This window comes from Xenopus laevis, chromosome 5L (genome assembly GCF_017654675.1).
Source record: "Xenopus laevis strain J_2021 chromosome 5L, Xenopus_laevis_v10.1, whole genome shotgun sequence".
Classification (NCBI taxonomy): Eukaryota; Metazoa; Chordata; class Amphibia; order Anura; family Pipidae; genus Xenopus; species Xenopus laevis.
Window position 1 is genome coordinate 37400676 of NC_054379.1, and position 12497 is coordinate 37413172.

The 12497-nt window shown below is 43.6% G+C and overlaps 1 protein-coding gene across 1 annotated transcript in view; it reads left to right on the top strand.

Annotated features, from left to right (window-relative positions):
• Positions 1–5839: 5839 nt before the first annotated feature.
• The window catches only part of pygm.L (phosphorylase, glycogen, muscle L homeolog), a 43516-nt gene continuing 36858 nt past the window's right edge, over positions 5840–12497 (top strand). Inside the window, 1 exon segment of the mRNA NM_001086701.1 lies at positions 5840–6192. Coding sequence (NP_001080170.1) covers positions 5950–6192 — 243 coding nt within the window. The 5' untranslated portion in view covers positions 5840–5949.

Consider the following 12497-nt stretch of genomic DNA (forward strand, 5'->3'; position numbering starts at 1 on the left):
CCAGACGCCTCAGGGCTGAGGCGAGCTGGAGGCCTACATCTACGGTGCGGCCTGTTAAGGGGACCCACCTCGCTGCCCTGCTCCCCAACTGGTCCCGCAACCAAGCAGGGCCATTTGTCTCTGCCTGCTGCCTCAAGACTTCCAGCATGGCTGTAATATCAGCGCTAGCCATGCTGATGCTGCTTCACCAGACTGTTCCAGAAGGATGGCTGCCAACCAGTTCTCCCCCTGGATACACCCTGCTGGTAAGCCCTCCTTAATTTCCTCACCACCAATCCTAACCCCTTATTTGCCTATAGCCTGCCTAGCCCGGTCAAAGCTTCCCTCCCTCCACTTTGGCTTGTCCAGGAAGCCCTAATCTGATTGTTCGGCCGCATGGCCAAACGATCCGATTACGATGTGCCATGGGCTCGGTCGTGTCAAAATCAAACCTGACCGATCGACCAAACGACCGATCTCTGCCGGACACAAGATGTCGGCACACGCCACACACGATCCGAAAATCGTACGAATCCTTGATTCGTACGATAGGATCTGTGTGTCTATGGCCACCTTAAGTGTCTGAAGGAGGCCATTGCTGTGTCCCGCTGAGATGTGCACATGGGCATTCCCTCATCTGAAGTGAAAATGCCCTGTCACTACTCTGTGTGCATTTACTACATTCTTATCATTGGACTCAGTACAGAAAAATCTAGGTGACCAGTGGTGTAACGATTATACAGAAGACCATGGGGGTGTGGGAGTGGGGTTCAGGATCTGTTGTATGACAGTTCCTTCTCCACCGCCACTTCTGAAATGTATACTTTGCCACTGCTTGCTTGTTTCCTGTAGGCAGAGGGCAGAATGAGGAGGGGTGGCATGATTGAGTGTTCTGGGCCCCCCTAACGATTTTTTGTAAAGGGGCTGGAACATTCATAGTATGCCACTTTGGGCTGGGCTATCTATAAACCTGCTTAAAAAAATAGCAATCAAATACACCATGCATTGTCATCTGAATAGGCATCACTGTATAAATCCACTACAAAATACTGTTTAGAAAATTTTATGCAGATATTTACACTGAGACTTCTGCTATAATGTACCTGCAACCTGAATTTTTCCCATTGACTTCCATTCCTTATGACCAGTCTGACATGCTATAAAATAATGGTATAAAATATGGCCTTTGGGCAGTGCCTGGCCAGTCAGGAACCCTAGTCAACCCGGCGACCACCTTGTTCCACTTATGCACATTGGTAGTTACATAGTTACGTAGTTAAATCCAAATGAAACCCAGCATCCATACACACACCCCTCCATTACTCACATTAATTATATATACCCATATCTATACTAACTATAGAGTTTAGTATCAAAATAGCCTTTTTTTTATCAGGCCCAGATTTCTGGCGAGACCACAAAGCAGAGGCGGGCCTGTCTGGCTGGGTGCCCTAGGCAGCCCAGCCAGCTAGTTCGCCCCGCCATCTCCATCTCACGCACATCAGTGGCGCTCGCGTGCGCATGCGCAGTAACAACTTTTGCGCACACGGAAGCAGCATTCTCTGGCTGCACTTCAGCATCTGCCGCTTTCTGGTTCCCGGTTCCGCCGCACATTCCCTCCATGGCTCTGAATACGTAACACAACGAGTGCAAGGAGCGACACTGTCCTACAACTCCCTGGCGCTGCTATTTGAGTCTGACAGTGGGTCGTACCATCCGCAAGGGGTGTTGTGGGGCGGAGTCTAAGGTCAGAGAACGCAGAAGGAAATGGATAAATAGCGGCGCGCACCAACTGCCCCAGTCAGACAGGCAGGAGTCGTTGCTGGTTTCTATTTCCGGGCGGGGAATAGTGCCAGGTCTGGTCTAGGAGTAGGCAGAGTAGGTAGCTGCCCAGCGCCCCCCAATCGTTGCGCCCTAGGCAGCTGCCTCTTCTGCCTACCCCTAGTTCCGGCCCTGCCACAAAGGCCCGAGTCTAGGGCGACAAAAATTTCGGGGCGGCTTGCCGCCCAGCCGCAAGCCTAGGGAGCACTGGGGACTCAAAGCCCCACAGTGATCTGGTGACTGAAAGTGCGCTCGCCAGGACCAAGTAGCGGCAGGGGGGCGTGCGCAACAGAAGAGGCCGGCACTAGGACCATGTGGCCTTTAGACGCCGATACTCAAAATCCGGCCCTGGATATAATGTCTGCCTACACATACTGTATGTGTAAATGAGCGTGTTGCCCAAGGGGGGAGCACTTCATAAAAAAAAATGTTGGCAGTTGGTGAAAAAGGGGCCAAACTAGGACTAGGTGACAGAGGTACGTGCCTAGCTCCCCAAACCATTGCATCCTAGACATATGCCTTTTCTGCCTACCTCTAGTTCCAGCCCTGCCTTTGTGCCCCGTTATAAATACTCCACTGCTTTTTACGACATTTTTTTTATAGTTTTATAGTTATTTGACTTTTTCTTGTAATTCTTTGCTGCTTTCAAATGGGCGTCGCTGTCCCCTTCTAAAAAGCAAATACTCTGTAAGGCTACACACTTATTATTACTGCTACTTTTTATTACTCATCTTTCTAGTAAGATCCTCTCCTATTCATATTCCAGTCTCTTATTCAAATCAATGCATGGTTGCTAGGGTAATTTGGGCCCTAGTTACCAGATTACTTAAAATGCAAATTGAAGAGCTGCTGAACAAAAAGCTAAATAACTCATAAACTTTCAATAATAAAAAATGAAAACAAATTGCAAATTATCTCAGAATATCACTCTACATCAGACTAAAAGTTATCTCAAAGGAGAACAACCCCTTTATTATCAACCCTCATGCGCACTAGCTGTATGTGTATGTTTTGTGGCACTTTAAAATGGAAATTATGGAGTTTATATTAAAAGAAAAACAAATGTCAGGAGACTGAGGGGTGAAAACCTGTATTTTCTGTTAATGGATGTATAAGGTTAGTGCCACACACTTCTGGCACAAACACACTTGGCTGATTTTGGTGAGAAAGAGCAAGCCAACAGTTGCATGCAGGCTTCAGCCCCATAGATGCACCATTTTGTACAGATAATATGTTGTACGATATTCAGTGAGTGTGTGGCGGGAGATGAGCTGACCGATATCAGCAGAAGAATTGGATATTGGTTGGCTCATCGATTGGACCAGCTGGAAAATTTCCTTGAAGGCGCCCCAAAATTTGCCTTTGAAGAAGGCCGAAAAAAATTGGCCACTGTTAAGCTGGCCATAGACGCAAAGATAAAGTCATATGAAACAAAGGTTCGTACAATTTTCGGACCGTGTGTGAATTCTCCCAACATTTTTCGTACATCTGTCAATTAATAGCCAGATCATTGTCTGATTTGTTCTTTTTAATACTTTATTTAATCTGAATGGTTAGTTATAAGTCAGGAGTTTGCAACAAACGATCATCTGTCGAACATAAAGATAAAATCTGCAAGTCTATGGCCAGTTTCAGGAAGCAGATTGCATGAGACATGTAAAAATAACACCTAATGACACACAATACATACTGTAAAACACCAAAAAAGACCAAGAAGGCTGTTCCCATTCATATGTCTTGTCTTGTGCTGTGTATGTTCAACAAATAAAATAATAGACTAATCATTTAACTTCCCTTTTCATAAGTTCAGAACATGGTTTCTAATTTAATTTGCATGGAGTGCTGGTCACATAATGATGCATAGCAGACCTATGCCATTAAAAATATATTATTTATATTAACACACCGTTATAATGACACAAAAGCCAGCGTTAGTTCTCCTGTGTGTCTATTTGATATAAAGTTCTGTGTTTTCAATCTCAGGCTTAAATATGACCATAAAATACTGGATAAAATATACTATATTTAGGTGTCAAAAAATAATTAGTATGTTGAATAGTATGTCTCTAATAATGACACGAGTCTACTAGAGATCTACAGTTAATATGTCTGCCAACTCAAGTCAATGTAGGACTGGGATGCTAGGGGCCCACAAGAAAACCTTAGACTATAGATTCCATCTCCAAACTGTTCTCCTTGTCTCTACTACTGAGTTTTTTTATTCTCATTGTCTCTTTTCTTTACATATTATAATTTATCCACCTATCTATATTGCCTCTTTCTGAAGACATTGTGCACATGAAAAAATATTTTTTTAAAGCTAAATTATCATGGTTCCTTCTTTGGCACTGTAAATAACCTCAGGTGCAAGGGCTTGCCTCAGGCAGATAAAGGCTAAACTAAGATTTTAGAAAATAGATGGTGACAGCTGCATAGTCAACAAATGGCTCCTATTGACAGTATGCTACTAGTAAATAACAGAAGAAGGCTGGTCAACTTGCTAGGGGTGACCTTGTTAGGGTTAGATACATGATGCCCCAGTCACTCTATATTTGGTGATAATGTTTAAGCTGTTTGTACTGTGTTTTGCCTACAATGTATTTAGTGAATCTCACTTTATTTACCACCAGTAGTATTTAGTTTAGTTGGTTGTCTATGTTGTGCAGTGGTGTAACTAGATATTACTGTGTATAGCACGTAGTCAATTTCAGCTTAGCAATAGCCAGTCTCTGTTATTCATAAATAAAATACAATAAAAATGAGATGGGAAATGGACTCTAAAGAAAAAAGGAGAGGATGTTATAAATGTCAATCAGTTCCCCATGTTTGCAAAAAAATATATAGATAGATATATACTTGGAAAGGCTATGGATGGTTGGGGTTGTAGCCTCCCTAACAATATAATGGCCACTGTTTCCTTTTTAGCGGCAATTAAATGTTGCACAAAGGAACCGTTGGCACCAGGTCCGGACTGAGAATGAAAATAGGCCCTGGCATTTCAGGTACACAGAGGCCCAATCAGTCTTTGCAGAGGCCCAAACAGCCTCCAACAGCCCACTAAATACTGACTTTCTATGGCACCTTATAGCAGCCCCTCTGGCATTTGCCAGAACCCACAGATTGCCAGTCCGGGTCTGGTTTGCACCTTCATTGAGAAACTGGACAATTCTGTGTGTGACTTGCTGAATGTTGAAGGGTGTAAAAGAGTAATTGTGTCTGAGCCACCACCAGCATGGAATTATTTGCAGTGTGAGGCTGGTGGAGGCTGTGAAGAAGTGGCACAAATGTGGTCAGGTCTGAAGTCCAACTAGGCCCTGGCATTTCAGGAACTCAAGAGGCCTCAGTCCACACAGAGGCCCAAACAGCCACCACCAGCCCACTAAATAGTGACTTTGTATGATAGTGGAACAGATACCAAAGACGATGACCATAGCCAGCTGTTATATTTATGACAAGAAAAGACAGAAAATCCGTATTTAACCCTAAAAGGGTCCCTGAGGAAGTGGGCGTTGTAGCTAGATGGCTGCAGGTCGGATGGGCCTGATGATGTGTAAATCATTTTTTGACACAATCATGTTGTTGGCACGTTTATTTACATTCTTAATGTGACATTGTGATGCTGAGGGCACCACTTTATTCCACACAATATCTGGCCGTGAAGTATCAAGCAAATTCTCCGGCGTCTGTGACTGACTTCTGTACAGAGGGGAGGGTTTGCAAGAAAAAGGTCAAGTCCCTGTCATTTGCGAATGGGATGGGCTTAGTGTGCTTCTAGCCACGCCCATATGACTATACTGTAGGGCGTGGGCGTTCCCTGTTTCTGCCTTTTCATATTATTGCCCAGCAGCAGCTGCTTTACAGCAAGAGACGAGTGGTCGTATTTCATTCAGCAGCAGCAGCAGTAGAGATCAGGCTTGTGTCCCGCCCCTTTTACTTTGCATATGATTGCCGGGCAGCAGCCGGAGGAGGAGTCAGCTTGTCACTGGGCTGCATTAATAAGTAATAAAGAGATGTCTGTCCGTACAGCGAGTGTGTGAGTGAGCTGTGCGCATGATCATCCCTCCCTCCCTCTGCACTTATAATAAGGGTTTGGACACAGGCAGAGCTGCTCTCACATCTCCCTGGTAACCCCTCTCAGTCGCTACCGACATGGCCACCCCTCTCTCAGACTCGGACAAAAAGAAGCAGATCAGCGTCAGGGGCATCGCCGGCCTGGGAGATGTTTCCGAGGTCAGGAAGAGCTTCAATCGCCATCTGCACTTTACATTAGTGAAAGACCGGAACGTGTCCACCCCGAGGGACTATTACTTCGCCCTGGCGCACACGGTGCGAGATCACCTGGTGGGACGATGGATCAGGACGCAGCAGTATTACTACGAGAAGGACCCCAAGGTAACTACATCAACAACATGTCCTTCATAGCTGCGCAACAGGCGGGGGCACGATCACTGCTCTGTCATCTTCTGCCTGACATCCATCTTGCCTCTTGTTTTGCTGAATCAGTGCAGCATCTCCCTGCGGTGCGACTGGGAGCAATTACATGCGTCACGTCGCACTGCCTCCGCTTGTTTACTCCTTGTTTACTGACAGAGGGGTTCATAGACACTGTTGCACGAGATGCAGCTCATTTCTGAGGGTGTGTCTGGTGCATAGGGGTGTCATTCCATGCAAGGAGGTACCACTTGGTGTATGCAAGGAGGTACCACTTGGTGTATAGGGGTGTCATTCCATGCAAGGAGATACCACTTGGTGTAAAGGGGTGCCATTCCATGCAAGGAGGTACCATTTGGTGCAAAGGGGTGTCATTCCATGCAAGGAGGTACCACTTGGTGTATAGGGGTGTCATTCCATGCAAGGAGGTACCACTTGGTGTATAGGGGTGTCATTCCATGCAAGGAGGTACCACTTGGTGTATAGGGGTGCCATTCCATGCAAGGAGGTACCACTTGGTGCATAGGGGTGCCATTCCATGCAAGGAGGTACCACTTGGTGTATAGGGGTGCCATTCCATGCAAGAAGGTACCATTTGGTGCATAGGGGTGTCATTCCATGCAAGGAGGTACCACTTGGTGTATAGGGGTGTCATTCCATGCAAGGAGGTACCACTTGGTGTATAGGGGTGTCATTCCATGCAAGGAGGTACCACTTGGTGTATAGGGGTGCCATTCCATGCAAGGAGGTACCACTTGGTGTATAGGGGTGCCATTCCATGCAAGGAGGTACCACTTGGTGTATAGGGGTGCCATTCCATGCAAGAAGGTACCATTTGGTGCATAGGGGTGTCATTCCATGCAAGGAGGTACCACTTGGTGTATAGGGGTGCCATTCCATGCAAGGAGGTACCACTTGGTGCATAGGGGTGCCATTCCATGCAAGGAGGTACCACTTGGTGTATAGGGGTGCCATTCCATGCAAGAAGGTACCATTTGGTGCATAGGGGTGTCATTCCATGCAAGGAGATACCACTTGGTGTAAAGGGGTGCCATTCCATGCAAGGAGGTACCATTTGGTGCATAGGGGTGTCATTCCATGCAAGGAGGTACCACTTGGTGTAAGGGGGTGCCATTCCATGCAAGGAGGTACCATTTGGTGCATAGGGGTGTCATTCCATGCAAGGAGATACCACTTGGTGTATAGGGGTGCCATTCCATGCAAGGAGGTACCACTTGGTGTATAGGGGTGCCATTCCATGCAAGGAGGTACCACTTGGTGTATAGGGGTGCCATTCCATGCAAGGAGGTACCACTTGCTGTATAGGGGTGCCATTCCATGCAAGGAGGTACCATTTGGTGCATAGGGGTGTCATTCCATGCAAGGAGATACCACTTGGTGTAAAGGGGTGCCATTCCATGCAAGGAGGTACCATTTGGTGCATAGGGGTGTCATTCCATGCAAGGAGGTACCACTTGGTGTAAAGGGGTGCCATTCCATGCAAGGAGGTACCATTTGGTGCATAGGGGTGTCATTCCATGCAAGGAGATACCACTTGGTGTATAGGGGTGCCATTCCATGCAAGGAGGTACCACTTGGTGTATAGGGGTGTCATTCCATACAAGGAGGTACCACTTGGTGTATAGGGGTGTCATTCCATGCAAGGAGATACCATTTGGTGCATAGGGGTGCCATTCCATGCAAGGAGGGACCATTTGGTGTATAGGGGTGCCATTCCATGCAAGGAGGTACCACTTGGTGTATAGGGGTGTCATACCATGCAAGGAGGTACAATCTGGTGCATAGGGGTTCCATTCCATGCAAGGAGGTACCATTTGGTGTATAGGGGTGGAATTCAGTGCAAGGAGGTACCATTTGGTGTATAGGGGTGGCATTCAGTGCAAGGAGGTACCATTTGGTGCATAGGGGTGGCATTCGGTGCAAGGAGGTGCCATTTGGTGCATAGGGGTGGAATTCAGTGCAAGGAGGTACCATTTGGTGCATAGGGGTGGCATTCGGTGCAAGGAGGTACCATTTGGTGCATAGGGGTAGCATTCGGTGCAAGGAGGTGCCATTTGGTGCATAGGGATGCCATTCGGTGCAAGGAGGTACCACTTTGTGCATAGGGGTGGCATTCGGTGCAAGGAGGTGCCATTTGGTGCATAGCTTGGCATTCGATGCAAGAAGGTACCATTTGGTGCATAGGGGTGGCATTCGGTGCAATGAGGTATAATTTGGTGCATAAAGTGGCATTCTGTGTAAGGAGGTACCATTTGGTGTGTAGGGGTGGCATTCAGTGCAAGAAGGTAGCATTTGTTGCATAATTGATGCATCCAGCTAGTAAATACAGGGCTGTGGTGTAGGAAGGCGCTGGCAAGTTGATTTATGTCTTAAATGCACCATGGATGCTGTGCTGTTTATTTATCCCAGGCATGGCTATTTGCAAGTGCACTTAATACATTCTTATTTAAATGCAATTACTTACTCAAATGGCGCTGTTTTCTCATTTCTGTACATGCTTTCTAATGGAGGAAGGGATGCATTCATCTTATCTTTCTCCTCTTTTGACCTTGAGGAAGTCACCGTGGCTTCTGTCCTGTACATCCGTCACCATAATTAGACACCAATACACTGAAGCACACAGCTAGAGGCAATGCAATGTTCCCACAGAATACACACAAGCTACATCGATTTCTTTTATATTGAGCCTATATTATAATCAGCATCACCCGATTGTGACCTTTTATATTATCTTTATACAGATAGAGGCCTGAGTTTGTTTGATATGGGGTAACATGCACAGGCTCCTCCCAGTAACAGGCAATTTGGTGCCAACCGGCAAAGGAAATATAGGACAGATGTAGACATAAAACTAGATGTATCCATAGACTGTATCTGTCATCTTGTTCTACATTTTAAAGAGTCGGTAGTTAACGTGTGAATACCTTTAAATATAAAATTCAGGCTGCTATTTTTCTATATATATCTATTATATTTATATGCTCTGTGTCTCGGCTTTATATACAGTAAATAGAAGAAGCCTGTGGGCATGTAGGTGTTGGTTGAAGACCCTACATGTATATTTATAGGGGCCCTTGCTCAGAAGTAGCCCGGGCCAGGGTATCGGGTAAGTGATTATAATCACTGGGGAGGGGGGTGACTTACATTTGCCACCCTCAGTAATTTTACCTTTCTTTCTCCTTTAACTGGCTGGATAGGCCACGGTCATAGTGTGCGATATGAATATAAAGTCAGCATAAAGGTTCCATTGTATTTATCTGCTTGTTTAAAAATAGCTTATTTCTCTGCAGGTCAACTTTTTTCACTTTTGTAAAAAAATCCATTCTTTTCCTATATTTTTGGCCTATTTACTAAACTTTTTTTTATTTTTTTTTGCCAGTTGTGAGATGGCAAAAACAATTATATATCTTTATGGACCTTTTATAACCCATGGATTCAGGCCAAAAAAAAATAAAACCGTGAAAAAAATTAAAATGACAGATCAGAAAAGATTGTCACATTGAGTGAAAAAATTGTCACCAATAAGAGTAAACTCCTGAAAAAAAACCACAGGAAAAATATTTCATGATGGGGAAGACAATGAGGAATTTAACTAATTCTTGATACACGTATGTGTGTTGCCTGACTCATGTCTTCGGGTAGAACCTCGGTACATGTATGGGATTCAGAAACCCATTATCCAGAAAGCTCTGAATGACGGAAAGGCTGTCTCCCGTAGACTCCATTTTATCTAAATAATCCAAATTTTCAAAAATGATTTCCTTTTCCTCTGTAATAATAAAACAGTACCTTGTACTTGATCCAAACTGAGAAATAATTAATCCTTATTGGAAGCAAAGTCTGGAAGACAGACTTTCTGTAATTTGGAGCTTTCTGGATAACGGGATTCCGAATACCTGTACTTTACAGTATTTTTTTAATCCAAAACTGAATGGGAAGAACGTTAGCCGAATCAGATACACACATTGGTAGCTATACTGCCCAACACAGTACCCTAAAAATAAGATCCGGAGGATGATCCCATTAATCTGTCCACTTGTAGCCATGTTTTATCATTCACTGGATGCTGATGAGGCAGAGCAGACTGAACAGCAATCTGGCCATGTTGTCCTTTAACCAATGAAAATCTTTTCATTCATTTATGTATTTTTTCATTCATTTATTCGTTCAGTGGAAAAGGAGAGGAAAGGTGAAAGGTAAACTTTTTATGTCACAGTTTTCTATTGCTGTTCCTTCTGCTTGGAACACAGGACAAGCATAACCAGCTGTTTACCTGAAATGCCCCAAAAGCAGAGGATGAGGGTGTAAATGCAGCCCACACTTGATTGCTGTCTCTGCTTCAGCAGCACTTATTTAAAGGGGTGGTTCACCTTTAAGTTACCTTTTAGCATGTTATAGAGTGGCCAGTTCTTAGCAACTTTTCAATTACTCTTCATTAATTATTTTTTATAGTTTTTGAATTTATTGCTGTTTTCTTCTTTCCAACTTTCAAATGGGGGGGTTCACAGACCCCATTTAAATACAAATACTCTGTAAGGCACTGAACCCATTTAAAAACAAATACTCTGTAAGGCAACACATTTATTGTTATTGCTACTTTTTATCACTCATCTTTCTGTTCAGGCCTCTCCTATTCATATTCCAGTCTCTTATTCAAACGAATGCATGGTTGCTAGGGTAATTTGGCACACAGCAACCAGATTGCTGAAATTGCAAGCTGGAGAGCTGCCGAATAAACAGCTAAATAATTTAAAAACCACAAATAATAAAATATGAAAACCAATTGCAAATTGTCTCGGAATAATATAACTCTCTACATCATACTAAAAGTTAATTTAAAAGTGAGACAGAGAAGCACATGTCCATATTAATAGGGATTAAGATCTGAGGCAAAGTATTACAACACTTGCACTTACATTTTCTTGCACCTACTCCAGTGAGCTGTCTCACCTCTTAGTGTGAATGAGGCCCAGCAAGCAGAGACATTGCCCATTGTTGAGTCAATGTCAGATTGTGCCCATGCCTTGCAAAATACAATTAGTTGCTCATAGTAGTACAGATATGGGACCCACACAAAACCCATACCTCCAAACTGTCCCGTTTATAGAGGGACAGCCCCTCTTTTGACAGCTCAACCCACAGTCCCTCATTTGTACTGAAAAGTCCTGCACTGAACAGCCAGAAAAAGAAACAAAGATTCTAACTTAATTGGCTTTTGGCAGAGAGCCAAGAACAGCCACAGCAGCGGATAACATACTTTTGTAACAATTTCAAGATAAGCAAATAAGTAATTGTAACAATATAAGATGGTCCCTTAGACATGTTAGACTCAAAGCTTAAAGGGCAATTCACCTTCATTAGCAAAACTGTAATAACTGGGAAAAAAAACACAGCAATATGTTCAAACTTTCATAACCTGGCAAATTTTGTAAAATGAACATGGTAATTAGGGGGTGTGGCCACAAAATGGGCGTGGTCAAAAATATTTCACCACACTACGCGCGCCAACTTTTTTGTCTCTTTTTTTTATTTCTAAAATGTTGGGAGGTATGAAAACCTTTGCAACAGGTACAGTTGAAATGGAATTATGGTGGCTGGCTAAAAAAAATAGGAACTACATTGATTTGCCTAATATGTCCCTAAAAAAGTTATGAAGTTAAATAGAATATAAAAAACAACAAGATATGTTCTTTTTAAATAATTATGTCCACAAATTACTACATGGAGATTGTATTCTTGCACTAACCTCCTAATTGGATTAAGGCTCTTATGTGTTTCACAATGCTAGCCTATACAGAGCTACAAAATGACCTTGAAGGGTTGACCGCAGGGAAGTCATTTGCCGGGCATTATGCCTCACTCATCTATCTTTCATTGTGCAGCTCTTGTTCACACAGCTAAATGGGAATTATTGGCATCCTGGGCACGTTAGAATCAATATTACTGCTTCATCACTAAACCTAAAAGCCACAATTTTACCAACCATAAATGAAAAAAATTGAGAAAATGATAGATTTTGCAGTTAAATCTCTGTACATTTTTCTCTACCCGTTTGGTATGTCTCTAGTAGCTGCTACATGTAACTGGCTATAAATATTTCCATAAGCAAAACTGTTTCTAGTTTCATGGTACCGTGTCATCAGATGAAGTATTGTGTCTTCAGATAAAGTATTGTGATATCAGATAAAGTATTGTGATATCAAATGAAGTATTGTTTTATCAGATAGTGTATTGATTGGTTCATC